The following is a 22,432-nucleotide window of genomic DNA, read 5'->3' on the forward strand; positions in this document are numbered from 1 at the left end:
TCACGGAACTGTTGCATCATTACGCACATGGGTGGGTTTTGGGTATGTGTGTGAACTGTTTTTTTCAAGTGTAACAATTGTGTGTGTGTGTGTGTGTGTGTGTGTGTGTGTGTGTGTGTGTGTGTGTGTGTGTGTGTGTGTGTGTGTGTGTGTGTGTGTGTGTGTGTGTGTGTGTGTGTGTGTTGGACTGTGTTTCAAGACCTGTGTGAGGTTGTTGGCAGTGTTGTAAGGGATGGTCTTATTGGGCAGCGCGGTTAGGAAGCCCAACACTGGCAAGGACTCCGGGTCTTGGGAGCTTTGGTCCTCCTTGTGTTGATGGCTGACGACAGGAGGACTCACTTCAGTGGATCTCTGGGGAGACAACACGTCAGCCATCAAATGAAGTTTACTATCAGGAGGCAGTTTCCGAAGGAGCGCCATGTTCCAACATACACAGGATGTTTTGTGACTGATAGCCAGGGTTTGGGAAAATACTCTTTGGACAAGAGATTCAGTGTTGCTCTTTTCCAGCCTCGTGCCCTACAGGGAGCCATTTTGTACATGGTGATGAGCATCTGTCTCCACTTTCTTCTCTTTCTTTATCCGTTTTCTACCTCCAAAGCCCTTTAATAAACAGGACGGATATACTCACATGTGTTCTCAATATCCTTGTTTCCAGCTCCTCTTTCTTGAATACGAAACAACAGCTCAATAAGAAATTAACTGTTAGCATTGTGTTAAATTGGGCTCTAAAACTGTGTGCAAATGTAACATACTGTTTCATTGTGGACACTGTATTTATAAATACGTCATCATAAATGTAGTTTATACAACCACATTTACATATAAAGACATCAAGATATCATTGTTTTTGTTAATCAGAAAGCCTTGCAAAGTTGACAAACTTACAACTGTTGGTGCAGTTGAAGTGACTTCTTCGGAGACCTTGGGTGTTGTGGCAGAAACCATGGCCTGGCCTAGAAAAGACAAAACAAAGAGCTTTATAAAGTAGCATTGCACTGGTTCCCTCGAAGGAAAGGCAACAGAAGTTTTCAATTGAATCTTGCTTTTTTTGCAGAAAATACCCCCTTTTTTCACAATGGCAATAAATAAAAAGTTCTTAGCTGTTAAACAAACTAAACCAAGTTGGCATAATCCAATGTCATCATCACTACGCCAGGGTAAAGTCGCTTTTGCAACTGCAACACGTCAAAGCTTCAAAATTCACCAGTGGGGTATTCATTGATATTCATTGTCGATTTTATGCCATAAAATCTATTAATCTTATGTTTACCACAGACCTTGTTTATGGCATCTAACTTAAACCCTGACTTCAAGACCAGGGAACCTGCAAATATGTTAACCTACTTCTTGGTTTGAGTACTCATTCCAGCAGCAATCGATGACATGGTCTAAGGAACCACACTAGTGGCATGTTTACATTGTGTTTTCCGGATTGGATATCCCCATTTAAGTAGCATTTTATTAGATCCTTTGTTGAACCTGACCAGGCTTCGCCTCTGTAATGTAGCTGGGTTTAATCCCAACACAGTTTACAGTTTATGTGGCCACAGCATGCCCAGTCATGAAATGAAATAAATTACAATGTACAACAACAATCAAGCACATAATACTCCGACTGACAAGACTAAGATGCATTTTAGGTATTTTCTGTCATTTAATAAAAACAGCCCTAACGAACCACCTGAAAAGGCCATATACGGAAGTACATTGTCCGAACAATTCCTGTTCTTCTTTGGCTCAATGCAAGATTTTATATGTGTGCTCTGCAGGAGTAAAAATATTTTTCTGTAACCATAACAGTCAGGCTCTTTGCGTCTGGTAATGGTCTGTGGAAGATATTGCTTTTGGTAACGACTTCGGAGAAGAAACCAAGGCAGTGCGCATTTTATGTTTCATGCAGTGTGAGCAGTTGAAGCTCCAAGAGTGCATAGTAATAGTGTAGTTTCATATTTTTTGTGTCCTTCACAACAAAAGGTGTTTCAGAAAACTAACAAAGAATAGACATTTTATCCGGCTTTGAACATTTCTCAGAATACCCTGAAAAGTGGCAATAAACATCATCACATAGTCTAATTATATTATTTATAAGTTTTAATGAATGTCAACTTGTTTTTGGCACTCTACTGACCAAAGGAGGTAAACAACAAGATAACCAAAACACTCAAGAGTGTCTTAGCGTGTTAAACCTTGTTACATTAAATCATAATGATCTGCCCCCTGCGACCCAACGTGCTTCTGCACTCTGTTAAATACTTATAAGGCAGGACTATGTGAGCCATGGCACTTATACAGTGCAAGGTCATGCAAATGTTTTGATTGAGAAGAGCCATTTGACGGGAGCTGGGGTATATTTGTATAGTTTCATATCTGGTTGTCATGCACGACTTCTGAGGGTGGAATGTCGTGAGGACAAGGACGGAAATTGCTTTTTAACCCCTGTTTCCTCAGATCCGTCGAGGGAAAACATATTATAATTAGGGCTGTCAAGTTAACGCGTTAATAACGCGTTAACGCAAAAAAAAATTAACGCCACTAATTATTTTAACGCGATTAACGCATGTGTATTTTTTGTCCTCGGCCGCCCCGTAGTTTCAGAGCGCATCGAGTTTAAAATACCATCTACAAGCTGATGCTTACAGCCCCGCACCTGCCGCCCGCTTGTGGCAGACCACACTTCCACGCTCACCGGCAGGCCCGGACTGGCCATCGGGAGGACCGGGAGGGTGTGTGTGTGTACGTGTATGTGTGGCGCGACTCGCGCGAGCGAGGCACACCTTACGTGTTGTTGTTGTTAGCATCTGGTGCTAGCTAGCTGCGCTAACAGATATAAGGAGCTGTTTCAATGACATTTCGCCGACAACTGCGCCGAGCACTTGACTTTATGCAGGTAGCCAGACAGTGGGACATTGTACGAAAAGTCAGCACACTCAGCACGGATAGTGCGCGCAACATGATTGCAGCGTCCAGGCAGCTCTCCACATTCACACACACACACACACACACACACACACACACACACACACACACACACACACACACACACACACACACACACACACACACACACACACTTTGTATTGTATTATTGTATGAGAGGTAATGTTCAGAGGTTGTTGTGTTTAATATTCATGAGAATATTTGTCATTGTTCAAATGATAATAAACAAACATATAAAGCATAGTTGTCCACTCATATGTTGATAAGAGTATTAAAAACTTGAAAAATATCCCTCTAAGGTACATTTAGAACAGATAAAAAATGTGCGATTAATTTGCGATTAATCGCGATTAACTATGGACAATCATGCGATTAATCGCGATTAAATATTTTAATCGACTGACAGCCCTAATTATAATAGATAGGCCGTGTCCAAGAGTCAGACTAAAATACTTTCCAGTAAAGCCTATCGTCCTACCTGTGGCTGCATCGTAGTAGAGGGAGATCTCACGAGGAGGCAGTGCTCTTTCCCAGATGACGAACTCATCGAAGGCACCAGTTACATAGTGACCATATGCTCTGTCGTTGCCTGTTCCAATGACAAGGTCAGGGTAGGGGTCTCCATAGTTATCGGAGACACTGCCATCTGTGTCAGCAATAGTAAAGGTCCCATTGATGAAGACCTTCAGGCCATCCTTTACTGTCCATGTGAAGAGAATGTGGGTCCAGTAAGGTCCTAAAAAAGGGAAAATACAGCAATGTAAGTTGTAAATCGGCACTTTAAATGTTAATGCTATGTAAGTATGGCTGATTAGAGGAAAATAAAGAAAATGGGGTATGATCAAAAACTGAGCAGGACACAGAAATGCAAGTTTTAATATTCAACCCAGTCTCACGGCATTTCGTGTCACGAAATTAATTTAATCTATTGATTCGTGTTCACCAACACGATTTTCGCATTTCTTTCGTGTCACACAGAACGATTTTAAAAGCAATGTATTTCTATTGGTAGTATGTTTCGTGCCTGCAACACGTCTTTTTGTCCGGTCGGGTCTTGGAATACCAGAAGCTGTGTGGTTCGTAAAAACATTTTCTTACTCAATATCTTACCCTAAGCCTAACCCTATCCCTTTTATTTTAAATTGTATAATGTCTGAGTTTTTTTGCCGTCCGCGAGGAAAGGAAATGGGGCTCAGAGCCTCAGAATACTGAAATCTGTATTTTGTGTCATCTTTTTTTCCTTCTAATTTGTTATTATTTACATATATGGGTGGCATGGAAATGTACTTACTTATTCAGAAACCCAAATATATTGTGATAACTGTCATGTATCATCAAGAACAACAGCACATCCTAACAGAAGCTGGAAGCAGAACTAAACTACAATTTGGTAACAGACCAAAGTACAGCCATGCTAGCAAGTGTCAGCAGCATCATGCTATCATGCTCCAATGAATTGCATACATGCTGAGGTTTAGCATGCTGTTTGCCTGTTCACTTGCTTAGTTCAGAATGTTAGCATGCTAACATTTGCTGAACACATTTTTTAAATCGTCCAGAAAAAAGTTAGCTAATTTAAAATGACTGAAAATGCTAATTGCTAAAAAACTGGGACTGACTTAAAATTTTAGCTCAAACAAAATAATTGAAAAAGTAAATCCTGTGCACCCACATGAACTTGAGACCAAGGTCTGTTCTGGTCCCGCAGGCTCTCTCCATTACATTTTACACTACAAAGAACTTACTTGCCCTTGTATCTCTGAACTGAATTGACAATGAGTTGGGTCCCATTAGACAACACATGTGAAAACACTTCCACCAGAGGAGCAAAACAGCCAAAACCACATCTCAGTTGTGGTTAGAATATAAACCATATGTGCCAAAGACCACCCCCACTTAAATGTTAACTCTCTCTTTCACTTCTGTGTGCTAGAGATTTACAGTAACATTTAACATGGATAGCCTTTAGTGTTCTAATTAAAGTAAAAGCATGAAGTATTAGAATCAAAATGTACCTAAAATACAAAAGAAACCTATGTATTCATTTACATAACCAACTATTCAGTATAATATAGTACATTAGGTATATTGTATTATAATTATCAATGCATTTTGAGTATTTATCACTTGCATTTAGTAATTTTAATAATACACTAAAAACTTGTTGGACATTCAATTGTTTCTTTTATAAATCATCTATCGGGATAGATGTTTAAACTAAAAGGAAATTACATTTCTGTAAAGTAAAAGAACTCAATATTGTATTTAAAATGTTCTTAGTATTGTCCACCACAGGGCACACTCTTTTAGGTAGATCATAAAGGAGAAAGCATGTACTCCTATGTATTTCAAAGGCTTGTTCGCTGATGTAAATTGACAAAAAAAAGAGGTGGATAGAGGCTACTCAGTATACCTGCATATACTCTCCACTCCACCACTTCTGAAAGCTTTTCTTCACACTTCAGGGAACACTGATAAATGTCCTGAAACATGGACATGTCACATTGTATGAGAACCAGATGACCCCTGTAACTGAACGCTTAAACCTTAATTGAGTTATGATGCTTTGGACACAACCTTGGGTAATTGCAGCAAAAACAAAGATGAGAGAAGTCATTTGAGAACCAAATCCTGGCATGTAAAAGTTTAACTTGACGTTAAGCTTCATATGTTTTTTCCCCATTTTGTCAAAATAGATTAACCAGATCATTTCATTTTTTTAATTTGTATTTTCAGAATTCAAAGTATTAGTCACACTCTGATTGTTGTTTCAAAATGTTATCTGACTTGACGTTTACTCACCACAAAACATTATTGTATTTACAGTAAGAAGGACATGACAGCATCTTATTTCACGTCCATATTAATTGTATGTTTTGTGATATAGCAAAAGATTTATGAAATGTACCCTTGACTTGCCAAATCAACTGCCAGCAAATACATCTGGTTTCAGTTGACCAAACCATGAATGCAATTACATAACTAACAATTTATGGTTGAAGAAACAAATATAAGTATTTTAGAGAACAAATACTTTTCTAATGGATGCCTATGGGAAATATAGCTTTGTGCGATACAAAAAATGTATCCACAGTACCTGGAACTTTGATGTTGGCCTTCCATCGGTGGCTGTTCGCCCGAGTGTAAAACTCCACGTATCCTCCAAAGTGATTGATGTAGACCGAGAAGCCATTAGAGATAACTTTCCCCCCAGACGCTACAGCAAAACGGGACTCAGACTCGTAGTTTTTCCAGAAAAAGGAGAAGGTAATCCCTAGAGAGAATTAAGAATAATCATAATCAATACCTTAGAGCGCTCAAAAATGCGCTGAAAATAAATAGTTTTGCGAAAGTATCATGTGCGTAGACAACAGTGCACTCACCCTCAGGACCACACCAAGAAGGGTCACTGATACAAGAGTTCTGGTATTTTCCAAAGTGGAGAAACGTACCGCCATTATCTCCATTTAGAAAGATGCCCTTATTGACCATTCCTTCAACAATGTCTGCAGCAGAGCACAAATGAAGGATATTATTTTTGCTTGAAAGTTACGAGCAGTGTCTGCTAGCCAGGGTTTCTACTTGATTGCCAAAAGGTTCCAGATGTTCAGTTGTATGTTCATCCAACAAATCAAATTATACAAAGTCCTTTTATGGTCAACTAATCATAAATTGTTTTTATGCAAATAATGAACATGAGGGTTTTATGGCTTTCTGGGTATCTCATAAAATAATACAAAGTCTTATTGTTAATAATATATAATATGTTGCAACTCTGGTTTAACAAAGCTTATGAACAATGACAAATAATTAAAAGGCCAATCATATCTAATGTCATGCTGCACGGACAAAACACAGAACAAGGTGAAATGTGTGAAATGCTGTGTAGATGCAGAGAGAACAATAGGGAGTGGGTGGGTGGTGCACAAATGAATTTCAGAGAGCGGAAAGTGATTGATCCTCACCTACTGTTGCAGAAATGTTAGTGTAGGCAGAGTCATTGGTATACACATAGGAAGAGTTATGGGAGGAGGGGAGCACAGTGTGGTTGTGGATTCTGAGAGCTGGACAAAGACAACGGAGAGAAACAGTGATTCACACCTAGACAGACACATAACAGAAGACAGTGAGAGGAGGACAGCAGGAGGGACGTGGTGTGCAGGTATAAGACGGAGTGATGCTGAGCTGAGTGCACAGTGGCAAAGAGGTTTGGCTCTTGTCCTCTTTACTTGAGGACTTTCCTTAACTCAGTGTGACTCCACACATCAAACTCAAGTCTATACCTGATCCCTCTACAACTTTAAAACATTTTTATGAAAACTTGCAATGACTTTAGTGACAACAAGGCTGCAAACTCAATACATGTGGAAGAATGTGTAGCTCTTATGCAGATCTATCCCCTACATTTTGCAGTTAAGTATTGCAGCACTTCAAATAATAATACTCAACACGCCAGGTATTTTGTTCTATAATAATAAAGCTGCCATACAATATAAACACTCTGAACACACACTAAAAAAAGCATAATGGATGTGGCTGGAAGGTAGGTGGAGAAAAACAGCTCAGACCATGCAGAGTGCAAGACATTTAGGTGTTGCATTCCCACAAGTATACACAGTCTGTTTATGTATGCACATACTTATGTTACTTCCGTTAACATAACCTGGTCTGTTTCCAATCTTGTCCCACAGCTCATGGATTCCGTCCACAGCATCGAGAGGCCAATAATGAGAAGCCGTGGCCAACACCTGCAGGCCTGCACGGAGAGCACACGGGTAAACAAGCATCCAGAAAGGGCTTTCCCCCAATCAAGCTCTGTCCCATTACTCAAAATCAATTTTCCTGGCATTCCATTTTGGAGTTTGGGGGGGATTAAAAGATTGATAATAATGAACCCAACAGCTGTAAAAGATATGCGACAGTACTCTGTTAATGAGTAGGGCAGTGAACAAATCAAAAACATTCTCACTGGCAGTGAGCAGAAAGTAAAAACATTTACAGTGTGTATTTCTGTTTCAATACATAGCTGTACAATGTCACCTTATTTCAACTTGGAAAGTTAAAACAGTATGGAAAAAGATAATCAATCACACCATCACTCATACAGAATTAATTACTACCTGGATGCTTCACAGGTAGAACCACTTGAGCATAAACCTGTAAAGAAATCAGATGTACTTTTAAAGTTGGCTATACAACAATGACAGCCCTAATGTATTTCATATTCAACAAGACAAGAAAATTATATTTATCTCCCGAATTATCACAAAGTATGCCATAAAATACAAAGGATCTTCACTTTGGAATACCAGTCAATCACTGTCAGTATATACGCTTAATATGAAGAAACACCGGGGCTCAGTATGTCTTTTGGTATTTGTTTATGAATGTAAGATTGTTATATTTATGAATATATAACTGTTAATTCATTTTGTACCTTTATGTCTTTACCTCATAGTGCTAAGATAAAAACTATCTACAGCATTAGGATGAATTGCAACCTCTTTAGGACAGGTTTTACAGTAAGCCTATCCTGCTTTTTATACTTTGTCTTAGTAAACTACACTGAAATAAGCATAATATTAAAGGATTTAGTCAACATGCATTGTATGTGTTTAATTGCTTACCTTAATAAACGAGAGAAAAGCTGTAAAAAGATGAATTTGCACAGATAATTCCATAGCTTTTGAAAAATGTGTTATAAATCTACAGTCTTTAAAAAGAAAACAACGACCACTGTTAAATCCCCAAATAAAGATGATTCCGGGAGGAGTCAATCATTATTCCAAGATGTGAAAAACTTCTGATAAGTCCATGTGTCCAAACTTAGAAATATAGATACATAACAAAAACAGCAGTATAATAAAAAAGATATTCAATTCAGTGTTCTGGCATGAGGCAAAACAACTTTAGAAGCTTTCCTTTCATGATAGAAAATGTAACACCCTGTTCCTCTTCCAAGCAAAACCGTAATCCGTGATCTTTATCCCTACAGTGAACTACTTTGAGAGTTTCTGTGGCTGATCTGGATATGGCAAGGAGCGGAGAAGCTCCGGACTGGCTTGTTGTACTGAACGTGGGAATTGCAAAGCGTGATGTAATTTTTCGATCTTCTGAGGAGGGGCGTTGGAACAGTGCGCAAATGGCCTTACTTGTGCGTAATTGGATATTTCGCGGGGAAACAATGAGATCAGGATTCGCACTGTGCGATACAAATTCTGTTTGGGTTAAGAAAAAAACGTATTAATATTTGGTCTTGTGACTAGGATATCATATTTAGTTAAATTATAGGACAACACCCAACAACAGAACCAGTCATCGAGGGAGAAACAATATCTGCGAAAGACATTTTAACTTTGTATGAGTGACCTGAAGGGTTTGGTGAATTACATTTCAACTAGTCAAATATGTATGAAATTTTAAAATTAATAAAGTGTGTCTTCTTCTTCTTCTAACATAACGTACTTTACAATGTAATAACCTGCACACAAATCAAGAGAATTCCAAAGTGTTAAATGAGATTTCAGTCATACTTCGTCTTTTTTTAATTAGTTACTTTTTGTTTGTGAAATGCTCAGTTTGGAGGGTACCTTTTGGAGGACATCCACAGGTGGGGGAGTCATCATTACCACCAGTCTGCCAACTTTCATACATATCAAGGTAAACAGCACCACCGTGTGGCTGAAGGACAACAAGTTAAGTAACCACCCAGCTCTGCTTATCAATTATTTATTAATCCTTCTCGTAAAACTTCCTGGTGATGTGTTGGCTGTTCAAATAATATTCAACATCTGATGAAAATCTTATATTATAGCACAATCCCTAATGCGTGTGTCACAGACGTAGCCTACTTAGGCGTAGTTTTTCTTAATGAAGGGAACATATGACTTATTTATTCTAACTTGTTCCCTTCCAATAGCATAATAGGATTACAATAATGTAGTATGATAATTTATCATAATGATCAAACTTAATTCAAGGTGGTGACTAGTTCCCCCCCTACGGGAGAAAGAGAGGGAGAGGACAGAGAGAGAGAGAGGAGAGAGAGAGAGAGAGGAGAGAGAGAGAGAGAGAGAGAGAGAGAGAGAGAGAGAGAGAGAGAGAGAGAGAGAGAGAGAGAGAGAGGCGGATCCCACGGAAGGAGATACCTTGGATCTGTTACAGGCGCTTGTTCGGTAAGAATATCGACATAGAGTAAACCCGAAACACATTCACTTTGGACTTTTATTTTGTGGAACTTGAACTTTTTCGTGCTGTATTTTGGATCCCGTTTTTCTGAATCCAAACTTTTTTCCTCTTCTTTTATCTCTCACGTTAATAACGCGGTTAAAGTAGGCCTACGCATCTCAATTCGACCATCTTGACCTCCGTGCACAGTAAGGTGTCTCAGTGTTACTCCACACATGGAGAATTACAGGATGATAGTGGAGTTTAACTAGAATTACCCTGGCAGGAGACGAGGTGATCGTTGTGATGAAGGATCGACTGGCTGAGCTGACTGCTGTGAGTGTCTTTTCTTGCTTAACACCTTGACAGGTAAAACACCCTGCATTACAAGTCAGTCACACATTGTTCCCACTACAGAGTAGGACACCAGGAGAGGAGGATGTTGCAGTGGCAGTGGAAAGAGATGGCTTCATGGAGAGTTTCTTCAGAAGGGTGGGTTTCAATGCAACTTCCTGGATGTGTGCACAGGTTGGACTCAAGATACTGATGTGTTATTTATGCATTAAGGTGGAAGAAGTCAGAGGACTCATTTATAAGATTTCCTACCAAGTGGAAGAGGTGAGGAAGATGCACAGCATGATCCTGACTGCACCCAACCCACATGACAGTACGTGATTTTATAGAGCAATTGCAAGGAGACAGAAGGCGTTTGAATTTAAATGTTGATATTTTAAGTGTTCATGGTGAGGGAAGCATAAAGTGAACAGCTTGGCTGGAGGCACAGAGGGAGAAAATCACTTCCTTTGTTACATTTTCCTCCTCATTGTAAATGAATGGCTGCTTGGGCCGGAAACCTGTGAAGGAAACAGCTTCGTTATGCCACAAACACTCACAGACCATTGTGCTATGGGCTCTGATTGATTCTATCAGCAACAATTTACTTAGGGATTCAAACGTTCTGTGATTTGCAGATGTTTATTTTCTAAATCAGATCCAGATTAAAATCCAATCCAATCCATTTTATTTCTATAGCACATTTAAAAACAACAGAGTTGAACAACGTGCTGTACATCAACAACTGTATAAAAACATAGCATAAATACATAAAAAACAGACAGGACATGAAACAAATGTAAAACACGAGACAATGAAACCAGATCAGAAGCCACAGACTGAGAAACTCTCCTACATGATGTAAAAACAATACAAAACACTAGTAAGATAAAAACCCAAATTTAAAAGTACAAGTGTCATACCTGACCTGTAAATGTATTTATAATGGTTTAAAGCAGAGGTTAAGGAAGTGTTTTTAGCAATAGCACAAATATATTAGCATCTGCATATACTCAAAGTACACAGGATGCAGAATGGTTGTTTTTAAAATAAAGTAATTATATCACTGGATTATAACTAGTGATCTTTTAATGTGATAACTCATTTTAAATTGCAACCTGGCAAAAGTGACTTTTAATACTGCCATGTGCCGTAATCCCAAACAGAACATCCTAATTCATGTGTTGATTTATATTTTGTATGTATCATTTCTGGCTAGTAGAAGAATAAAGTAGGATAACATGGAAATACTAATATTTGCTTTTGAGGTTCTTGTAACTTACTGAAGTATAGCGCTTGATTAAATGTACTTGGTTACTTTCCTCTACTGTATATTAGCGGGAGCATTGTTACTACTGGTTGTACTCAGGTCCTGGCTCTGTTCAGTGTGTAAGCCTGAGGACTCTGCAATACAAAGAGCCAGTTTACAGTGCCATGCCATCATCAGTGATTATGCTGAATGTAACACAGTGCAACGTTTAACATCCATGACGTGGAAATGGCCTCCAGGGAAAGAAACAAAGAGCTAGTGCTTTGTTCTGTCGTGTGACCTCTGCAATATTGCCACAGTGTCGTTGCCAAGTTACCAGATGAAATCACAGTAAAACCAATATTTACAGGACAGTGAGGAACAGCAATTAGCTAGATGACATGACTTTTCCAAATCGCAAAACAAGTCTGACGTGTTTCCCTTTTGTTTTCATGTGAAGGAACAAAGGACCAACTGGATGCTCTGACCAACGATATCAAAGGGAACGCCAACGTGGTGCGGACTAAACTAAAATGTGAGTTGATCAATGACGCACTTGTCACACTTGTTTATTGACTACACCTCACAAGCTGATGCCATCTGCTGTTGTGTAATGCATCATCACTCTCACTCTGCAGCCATGGAGCAAAGTATGCCTAAAGATGATGCAGCTAACAGATCCTCTGTTGACTTTAGGATCCAGAAAACACAGGTCAGGAAACGGATTAATGAAAGGACAAATCCACACGAGCACACATATATCATATCTTCCTCATACACGAGCCGTCTGTCAGTTGGACACACACATCAGGAGGGACATATTTTTGGAAAGATGTATCCACAGTAAACACAAATAAGGAATATTATAATGATTTACTGTGAAAATCCTAAATGTACCTGCACCATTCAATGTTTTACAGCATGTGCTATAAATTGCCAATATATGTATTTAGTTTGAGTGTACATTTGAACATAACAGAGTAGTAAATGTAGTTAAAGTTCCCTTTAAAATAAATTCCAGCAATTAACAAGAGTGCTTTCTGAGGTATTACGTTTTAAAACACTGCAGTCTGAAATCTTCACATTCCTGCTGTTGTGTTTTGACTTGTCTTCAGCACACAGTTCTGTCCAGGAAGTTTGTGGAGGTCATGACCCAGTACAATGAGACTCAAGTGTCCTTTCGGGAAAGAAGCAAAGGAAGGATCCAGAGACAGCTGGAGATAAGTAAGTGAAACATAATGTACTCCCCATATGAGGCCAGGAACTTTGGACTATATTTTGAAGGAAATACTCCCTTTTTGAACACTTCAATGGCTTGAATTTGCTAGATAAAAGAGTGACATAAGAATTGGAACAGGATCCAGGAAATAGACAGCTCCCATTTCCTATCTAGTTCTCTGGACACACTTTTGATGAACTGGATATTTTCCTTTGTTGTTTCTTTGAGAAATAAGCTCTGTTTTGCACAATGCAAAGTAACAATTTATCACATCCAAATTCCAGATTCTCAATATGTGGTGACTTTTGGTTGAACCTATATCAGCAGTAGTTGTAATAGTAGAATTGATTACAGAATCCAATAGAGCAACAACCAGTTACAAAAAGAGACAATAGTGAAAGGCAAAAAATAGGATTGTCTCTCCCAGTCCCTGCGGCCGGCATTAATGAGAGGCTCCAGTTCTCTCGCTGCAGACGGAAGAGCCTGATACTGGAGACGCCTCGTTGTGTTTGCATTGCCAGGGAAACGGGCAGAGGGCGCAGCGGCCAGTGAAACAGTAGTCACGGCCACATGAACCTCGGCCCTACTATTTTGGACTTACACTCTTCATTGACACCTTTCAGAAGTTATACTTTTTAGCTGGATTTGTAATGGTGGTGGGTTTTGCTGTGTTTGGCTCCGTCTCTCTGAGGAGTAGCCATTGAAACAGGTGTGTGACATACAGTACAGTACGCACCTGCACTGAGGTCTGTCTCTCCAGGGAGGGGGTGGTACAACAGGAGACTCGGTTCCAGGAAAAGAAAGCTTTCTGTTTATAGAGTTTCAGCAGCTGTTTCTCTGTGAGGGCTGCACACTTCCTTTGTTCCTCAGACACTTCTAATCTTAGTCACAAAACAACCCTTTACTGCAAATCAACGGAAAACAGCAGGAGCTACCAACAAATAAACACGTAATTATCACAATTAGCAATCTACTGATAAATGGGTTGTTAACAACTGTGGATGTTTGTAGTTTAAATTCAGCATGTTTTTTAATTCAATGGCTCCCAACCATTTTCCATAATGGACCCCTTTTTCTAGCATTGAGTAAACTGACGATTTATGACAAGTGACACATTTTATGGTTATTTCATATTATATTGAATGCATATAAAAAAGAATGGCAAAGAAACTGATAAACTGTACAATTAAATCAAGTATACAATTTGAACAGATAATTTCCTGTGAATGTTGCATCCGAAATCATTTTTCCTCAGATCTTTAGTAAAATTATATTTTTTTCTTAACAATAATACTTAATACGCTTTTTTTATTTTCTAAAATTAAATTCTGTTATTCTTTTTAGTTGAGAGGCTATGCGTATATAACAGAGTACAACACAACGTTGTCTTACACCCCTTAAAATCTGAATATCTCACAACTGCTCAGTGCTCCAACACATTACGTATAAACAGCAGGTACAGTAGGTTGGTTAATTGTTGGATAATCATTGATGTTTTTTTAAATAATTTTAGCTGGAAAAGCCACCACCAATGAAGAACTAGAAGCCATGGTTAGAAAGTTGGAAATCCACATCAATCTTCACATCTGATGTAAGTTGTTATCATGCCTTACTGAGCAGAATATTGTTATTGCATGGTTTAAAGCTTCAAACAGTCCTAATGGGTTTAAATATTGTACTGCCATCTGTTGGTGGTTGATGTGTAAAAATCATTTGGGTGTGGGGTAATGTGTTACAAGGCCTTTTCTTTTTTTAACACTACTCTGGGAACAATTTTGATTGTGATCAAAAAATAAAAGTCCACTTCTTCTCTGTCTCTCTTCTTTTCTTCTTTCTTCTTTCTTCTTCTTCTTCCTTTCTTCTTCTCTCTTTCTTTCCTTTCTTCTTTCTTCTTTCTTCTTTTCTTCTTCTTTCTCTTGTGTTTTGAGATGAGGTTTTTCACCTTGTGTCTCTTTGTCTCTCCCTCAGATAATTTCTGATTCCCAGATAACACGTCAGGCACTAAATGAGATAGAGTCACGACACCAGGACATCATGCGCCTGGAGACGAGCATCAGAGAGCTGCATACAATGTTTATGGACATGGCAATGCTGGTAGAAACTCAGGTAATGGCTAAATGGAAAGGTTCGTAGGTAAAAGCCTTTATATCAAAAAGAAAAATAGTCTTATTAGTTTAATATTATCTACTTAGTGATACTTCCTCACATCTGACAGGTGCGCTAATATACTATCCTTTATGTTTCTTTACGGATACTATCAACATAAAATCGAATATGAGATGCACAAAATAAAAGCATTTTGATCCTGTCATTTACAGGGGGATATGATTAACAACATTGAAAATAATGTCTCGAATGCAGTGGAATACATATGTAGCGCAAAGGAAGAGACCAAAAAAGCAGTGAGATACCAGCAAAAATCTCGGAGGGTATGTGTTTCTTTCATATATTTCATACATACCGTTTTTTAAGTTAAATTGAGTAAGTGTGAATTATACAATGTTTAAAGTTACATGTCATAACTTAAAACTACCCTATGATTCTGTAAAGCCTTTTTATTGCTACCAAACTTTTCAATTCATTGAAGTTCAAATAACACCCTCCTCTTCACTTGGCAGAAATACATTATCCTGGCCTTTGCTCTGTTGACCCTGCTTGCTGTTATTGCACTAATTGTGGGCCTGTCTGTCGGACTAACCAAACCTCCTGTATGAGAACGACTTCGTGAGGTAACATATCATCCATAACTTCTATTCCTTAAACACATCATTCATCCATCAACCCATATATGCTTTAATTCATTCATTCAGCTGCTTAATAGTTTAAAGGATTTGTAACACAGTTCTCACACCTCGTTACTTCTCCTTTTGACAGAAACTTCTCGGCCTGGCCATGTGTGGGGGCGTCGCAGGTTTCCTCCTTTTACTCATCATAATAGTTGGAATCTTTGAGTGATGGACTTCCTGAATCACACCCTGACGGCAGTCAGCTGTAGTCAGCTTGTGTTGAGATTTAACAGCTTCATAATAAGTCATCCCCTATCCAACAGCTTTACAGAGAGGATCTTGTATAATGTTGGGGATCGACTTTGCACCAGTAACAGCAGACCGCATAATACAATGTTCTGGAGCAATACTATATATCTAGAATAAAGCATCCTGTGAGCACACATCCCTTTATCTTAGCTGGACGGCTGCACCATATGAGCAAAATATGCAATATGCAATAACATTGTTGAATATTGCAATACTGATAAAACTTGCAATAAGAAAAGTTATATGAAAGATTATGCATTTCTTCCTTTTTTTTTGCTTTCAAACACAACAAAGAGGAAATTATGTCCAACACTTTTTATGTAAGTGAAAACAAAAGGGACACAAAAAAGATAGTTTCAGAAAGAATTCAATAATGCAGTCTTTTGCAATATGTATCTAACAAGTTAATATTGCAATGATTATTACACAATTCACACTGTATAAATCTTAACTCAACACTTCTTGGTCTAATGACTTTAAAATGACTTTGAATCACATTACATTTTTTGTAAATAAGCTTATTTGCCTTCTTGCCCAGAGTTAGATGAAAATATTTATACCACTCATGTCTGTTCAGTAAATATGAAGATATCACTAGCAGCCCGATAGCTTAGCTTGAAGACTTGAAACAGAAGCAAGCCTGGCTCAGCCAAAAGTAACAAATGTGGCATGTTGAGGGTTTACAGGGGGTTATGTGCCAACATATTTCTTGGCCTGGCGCAGTGACTTCATGTTGTCATTGTTAGGTTGCAAGGCAACTAGCATAGGCTCCATTAAGTCACTTCTCCTGGAACATAGCCCCTCGTAAAAAACATAATCTGTCACTTTTACACTTCTGTTTGTGTGCAGATTAAACAAACAAGATATACTGTGGCAGCTTGTTAGCCCTGCAGATGAGGTTAGCTGATTTGGTTTACAATAGAAAGAGCCAGGGTAGCTGTTTACTTTCGCTCTCATTCTTTGTGCTAAGCTAAAGTAACCAGCTGGCTGCAGACTCACTTTTATCATATAGAAATGATAGTGAGCTCATATTTTTCTTGACGAGAAATGTTTTGTACATGGCTAGCATCTTCTTAATATAACAAAATATATTACGACAATTGTCTGTGTAAATTGATTGTATAATTTCAGTTTACATTTCAAGTCTACTCGTGTTATCCTGTCCTCATGTGTATTTACTGTAATTTATGTGAATCGAATGTCAATCTACTACAGCTCAGGAGTCCCTTAGAAAAAGAAAATAGTAACCTTAATTTATAGAATATATATTTATCATGCTTACTGTGTGTGGTGACTGAAATATAATTTGCGAAAAAAGTCATGCTGCAACGTAGGACTCTTGGATGATGTTATTTTAAGAGCACACATTTTCATTTTGATACATTTAATTATTTTGTATTTGTCTATTTATATCTTGTATTTTATATTGAAACTGAATGATGAAGTCATGCAATAAAAATATAAAGACACAAAATATTTTCAGTCTATTGTGTATTTATTTCGTTTTATATCAAAAGGTGAAAAAGTTTGTTAGTTATAAGAAGCACTTTTAAATCGCTAACACATCTCAGTTAGTCAGACAGAATTAAAGTTATTTTTATGTTTTTCAAACTTCAAACATTTGGAGGTTTGGTTTGTTTAGAGGAAAACAGAAATAAGCTGAGGGTGCCGTTTACTTCAGGACTAATAAGCACTTCGCACAAAGCTCTTGACTTCCGTCTAATAAACCAAATAAGATTAGTGGAGAAAGTGGAAGGAAGTCCCCGGAGGGCAAGTTATTTTCTCTCTTTGAATCAGATCAAAGGAAACTTCAGAGGTTCACTTAGAGCGAAATGCCAGTGTGTGTCCTTAAAATCTGCATGCAAGGGTGTTTTCAGGTCACAGAGCAAGAGATCCGAGATGTCAAGATGAGTGATTTTATGAACCGTGATTTAGCTTGGACACAGACCTTTATTAGGATGAGTATTTCTGTAGCAAGCCGTAGGTGTTGGAAGCTTTGGTTAATAGAGATTTCGAAATATGGAGGATTGTTGATTCTAGTTTGTGTATTTCTTTTACAATTTAATATTGTTATATACTGTACACAGAATTGAGGATGATCAAAATGTGTTGCAGGTTGGTCTGCTATAATAATCAACATATATATTATGTGTTGAAAATGTTATTTGAAGACCATTTGCATCGTTGACACATAAGAGTTGGCATCCTTAATTCATCACTATCTTTTCTGGATATAGTCTTCCTTAATGTCCATAATATACAAATATAATATAACGTTTTTTTAAAGTCATGTAGTCAGTCTAGCAGACCTTGTTAAAATACATAGCAATTCATGCCCTAGATACTGTCTCTACACTTTATACTTTTTTAACACTTGCCTTCCTTTTTCATTTGTTCACAAAACGGGATGCACAAACTACAGACACCCTTACAGTTTCAAAAATCTGCCCAAATCAATTTAACATGCTATATTTAAATAATATCTAAATGTACCCGTTTTATAATTCAGTTTATAATTATTATAATTGTGTTTTCATTGCTTTAAGTGTCATTGTAATGGAGAGGGTTAAATACTACTGTAAAAGTCGCACACCTTAACGACCCTACCGCTCCAACACTTTTGACCCTATTCTGTCTCCATACACCTGCAGTTCAGAGTGGAACAGTAACCTTGTGCGCGCGTCTGTTCTCTTGCACATTAATTGTGTGCACGGAAAAAAGCAACTCAAGGCCAGAGTCCTCCTTACATTAAAAAGAAAATCCGAAATCCACATGTTATCCATGAATAACCCATTGACTCTTCAGGAGTAATTAGGATTGGAGAAGTGTCTGCAGCGGCTAGCACCCGAGTTAGCATTACTGCTAAACGTTAGCCTGCTGGTACACGGAACACATGTTAATGCTAGCTATAGCTTATTTGCCGTATATCCCGCAATTTCATAAATTTAGCTACTTTAAAATACTTGTGTTCAATGGTAACACTAAGATGTGCTTACGTTAAGTTATGGATGTTAAACAGCACCAGAAGACGAAGCGTGGTGTGAAGGCTGGTCTGAGGTCAGTGTCAGAGAAAGACAACATGCACTAGCTTACTTTTATTTGATGCGGGCATAAGGATAAAGGCTAGTGATTTATCCGACCGGCCCACATCGGTACCGGCCCATCGGGATGCGTCCCGATGGCCAGTCCGCCACTGGGCTTCCTACATTATTTGAGGGTCTGTGATGACTGCTACTTTTTTATACCAACATGTTGAAATCCCTCCAAAGCGGCAATTATGGTGCTCAAACCACTTAACCTACACTACTGGATATTTGTTAAGTGGAATATTTCACTGTAAAAACACAGTCGCACTCCTAATGGTTCCCAAATCACAGTTTCCTGAACTGTGAACTTCTCATGTGTTTGCAGGTTAAACATACTAGGCCCTCATTTTTTAAATGGTGCTAGACTCTTACATCATTAAATACATAGAGCTGTTTGGAATTATGAAATCGCCAACACACATTTATCTGAGCAATAACAAAAAAACTGTTAAACTAATGCTGTGATCTCTTAAAGTGAGCCACAAAGCATCATATTACTTGGGTTGTGTAGAGGCTGTCATAGCATTTGAATGCTGGAGAAAGGCTTTTCTGTTACTGTGTGCGGTGTATGAGATATGTCTGGGCTCTTAAAATAGTATGAATGGCTTTTGTACAAAAGAACGCTTGGTCTTACTGGAATTAGAGCTGACAGGGAAGGAAAATCTAACAGCTAATAGTCTCTTCTGCAGTGGTTTTGGAGAACGCTTGCCTGGATGAACCGGTGGAAACTGAACTGTCCCTGATGACTCGACCACTGGACGTTTTAATTTCTGCTTCTTTTGTGCTGGAGCCTGCTTACCCTGCATCAGAGGTGGGTGGTAGTAACATATTAAAAAGTAAATTAAAAGACTGTAGCCAATGTATAGCCTGCAGCTACTGTGGATAATTGTATCATTGTATTTGTAAGCTGTGGTCCAATTATATCTACAATCTAAATGTCTTCTTACCTTTTAAATATCATGGTTTAAACTAGCTATAGGCTACATTAAACTTTACATTTAATAAAGCAATACAAAATCTTCACTTTTCATAATTTCTACATGTACACAGTTTGAAACTGCTAACCTTTCCACATGCATGTAATACAATAATAATTTAATTTCATGAACAAAAAATCAACAAAAAAAAAGGCTTTCAGAGAAAATAAATGTATCCTCTAAACAGTCAATTAATTGCTGTTTGTTTTTAAATCACCAAAATGTAATTTAAAAAGGTTTTATATTTTTATGAATGTCCTGTGACAGCTGTCACATCTCTTCTTTCTGTGTGTACTAACAATAATCCAACATCCATTATTATGTAACCCTTCTGAATACAGATATTTATAATCTGAACATGCTGGAGTTATGACGTCACCCTGCACAGCTGACCATGACAAGCGTTTGGAGAAGCATGCAAACCGTTCTGTCATGGTAGGTTATTGCTTGTAAAGGGAAAACAGGGAATGTATCATTGGGATGAAATGTGATTGATGCATGGCTTAACTTGATATCCTTTTTTTGGTGCCAGGGGACAATGGGTTGTCAGAAGACTTGCAAGGTGGAGAAACTCCTGAAACAGTCTCATGGGGAAGTAGCGTGGAGCCAGAGACAAAGGTTAGCCCCAGCAAAGAAAAACAACCGGATGAGAGGCACAGATAAGGTGAGCGTGCCGTGTTGTTTGCCGGTGTGTTTGTGGTAAAGCTCTCCATGAATAAGCCTTGATTCAGTCGTGTCTGGACACTGGCGGGATCAGCACTTGTTGATGCCTGCAGCCATAATCTGACCTCACTATGCACTCCTTATCTCTTTACTGTCATTATGGCTCATCATTAACAAATGCAACCTATGTGTTCTTGTATTTTCATCTCTTATGCAGATGATTGAGCTACCAATCAAACAATATATTTGAATGCTTTATTTATAGTAAGTGTAATTTGCTTCTTTCCAAAGAGATTACCCATCATCGCATTATGCAATATTCATTTTTACTAAATACAGCCTTAAATATGGAGTCTCTACAAATGTATTGCACTAAGGAAGGTTTGCTATAGTTTTGCATTAGTTTATAATATTTCAAAACCACCCCTAAAATTGTATGTTTATATTTGTTGATAACAATACCTACGTTATTTAATACGTTATACTGTCGGTATAGTGTCGGTTAAAATAATATGAATGTAAGCAAAACACATTTGCTGACAGGGACAGACAGGAAGCCATGTAGCTATTTAAGTGAGGAAACACTGACTTTTTATAACCTTAACTATGTGGCATTGCGCTACTGTGTAAAATAAAATTACCATTAAGAGACAAGTTAAGAAATAAGAAATGATTTAAATTGATTGTTGAAGCCTCGGTAGTGCAGAAATAAGATGGTACAAATTGAAATGCGGCTGTTATCCAGATGTGCAAAATGCAACTGGGTTGGCTTAAGAAGTTTATATCAGTGTCCATGTGAAGATTAACGTCAGTCTGTCAGCACAGGGTGGTGTTTGTTTTTGGATTGTGTTTGTGTGGCTATATAACAACCTGCTTGGGGATGTGGAAAGTGTTGGTTGATCTAGAAGGGTACACTGTAAGTCCTTTTAAGCTAGTTTGATTAAAAAATGTTATTTCTCCTGCTTCAACTGTGACACGTAGCTTGCAGCATCCTCTGTTTGGTGGTAAATAAATACAATTATGATTGAAGTAATTCTTATTGGTACGACTGTTAAAATGTTGGATCAAGTATTGGCACACTGTTCTCTCACTGAGCCGTATCACTTCTGCTCACAACATGGAACAGCTTGATTGACTGCCGCACAGGTACAGTAATTTGCTTACCGGGACATTAAAGGTACTAGGGTAGGTAATTCACTTCAGAAACACTTTTTGTTATATTCCATGGAATGCTCTTAACATCCCGATAGCAATGAATACATTAAATGCTTTGACAATAAATACATTACAAAAATTCATCTGTGGAAGCCGTGGCACTGTAAAAAGCACGACCAATCATCTGAGCCGGCCCGGCTAAAATAACTGGATGGCCTACCTGCCTGTCAGCCTTCCATCTCGTGCACAAACTTATCTCGTGCCCTCATTGGTCATGTGCACGTTCGTGTGTGTTGGTGGAGGGGCTCTGTCAGGAAGTCTGAAGGAAGGGGCAGATTTTTTTCGGCTGCGTACTTTCAAATTCTAGCGCACTCGAGCTGGTTTCTCCATTCTTACCTACCCTACCTTTAAGAGAGGAGAGTGTGATTCCTTTTCAGCAACCTTAAGTGACAGTAGCAGTTTGTTCTCACATACAGCCTTGGCCTATTAAAAAAACAAAACACAATCCTCGCCTTGCTTGTTTTGAAAGCACAGCCAGAGTTTTCAGACAGGACTGTGATGTTGAAACAAGAGGCTTGCTAGTGCTCAGCGTAGGCTGTTATGGATAG

The 22,432-nt window shown here is 38.3% G+C and overlaps 2 protein-coding genes across 5 annotated transcripts in view; one reads left to right on the top strand and one right to left on the bottom strand.

The window, feature by feature from the left end:
• The window catches only part of adgrd1 (adhesion G protein-coupled receptor D1), a 30,874-nt gene extending 21,872 nt beyond the window's left edge, over positions 1 to 9,002 (bottom strand). For 3 of the 4 annotated variants that reach the window (XM_034118373.1, XM_034118372.1, XM_034118371.1), the window contains exons 1-8: positions 8,568 to 9,002; positions 8,061 to 8,097; positions 7,580 to 7,696; positions 6,324 to 6,446; positions 6,038 to 6,214; positions 3,419 to 3,676; positions 889 to 956; positions 202 to 351 (exon numbers count right to left, since the gene is read on the bottom strand). In XM_034118373.1, the coding sequence (XP_033974264.1) occupies positions 202 to 351; positions 889 to 956; positions 3,419 to 3,676; positions 6,038 to 6,214; positions 6,324 to 6,446; positions 7,580 to 7,696; positions 8,061 to 8,097; positions 8,568 to 8,621 (984 nt within the window). In that variant the 5' untranslated portion in view covers positions 8,622 to 9,002. The remainder of the gene's footprint in view (positions 1 to 201; positions 352 to 888; positions 957 to 3,418; positions 3,677 to 6,037; positions 6,215 to 6,323; positions 6,447 to 7,579; positions 7,697 to 8,060; positions 8,098 to 8,567) is intronic. The other variant, XM_034118374.1, reaches the window with a different exon arrangement.
• A 1,092-nt stretch (positions 9,003 to 10,094) lies between these two features.
• On the top strand, positions 10,095 to 17,402 carry stx2b (syntaxin 2b). The gene is given in 11 exon segments (XM_034118302.1): positions 10,095 to 10,443; positions 10,525 to 10,599; positions 10,675 to 10,774; positions 12,150 to 12,224; positions 12,328 to 12,401; positions 12,805 to 12,913; positions 14,422 to 14,459; positions 14,461 to 14,499; positions 14,877 to 15,014; positions 15,227 to 15,337; positions 15,783 to 17,402. Coding segments are annotated over 11 exon segments (870 nt in total). The 5' UTR covers positions 10,095 to 10,413; the 3' UTR covers positions 15,864 to 17,402.
• Positions 17,403 to 22,432: the final 5,030 nt, after the last annotated feature.

Source organism: Trematomus bernacchii, unplaced genomic scaffold (assembly GCF_902827165.1).
Source record: "Trematomus bernacchii unplaced genomic scaffold, fTreBer1.1, whole genome shotgun sequence".
In the NCBI taxonomy this organism is placed as follows: domain Eukaryota; kingdom Metazoa; phylum Chordata; class Actinopteri; order Perciformes; family Nototheniidae; genus Trematomus; species Trematomus bernacchii.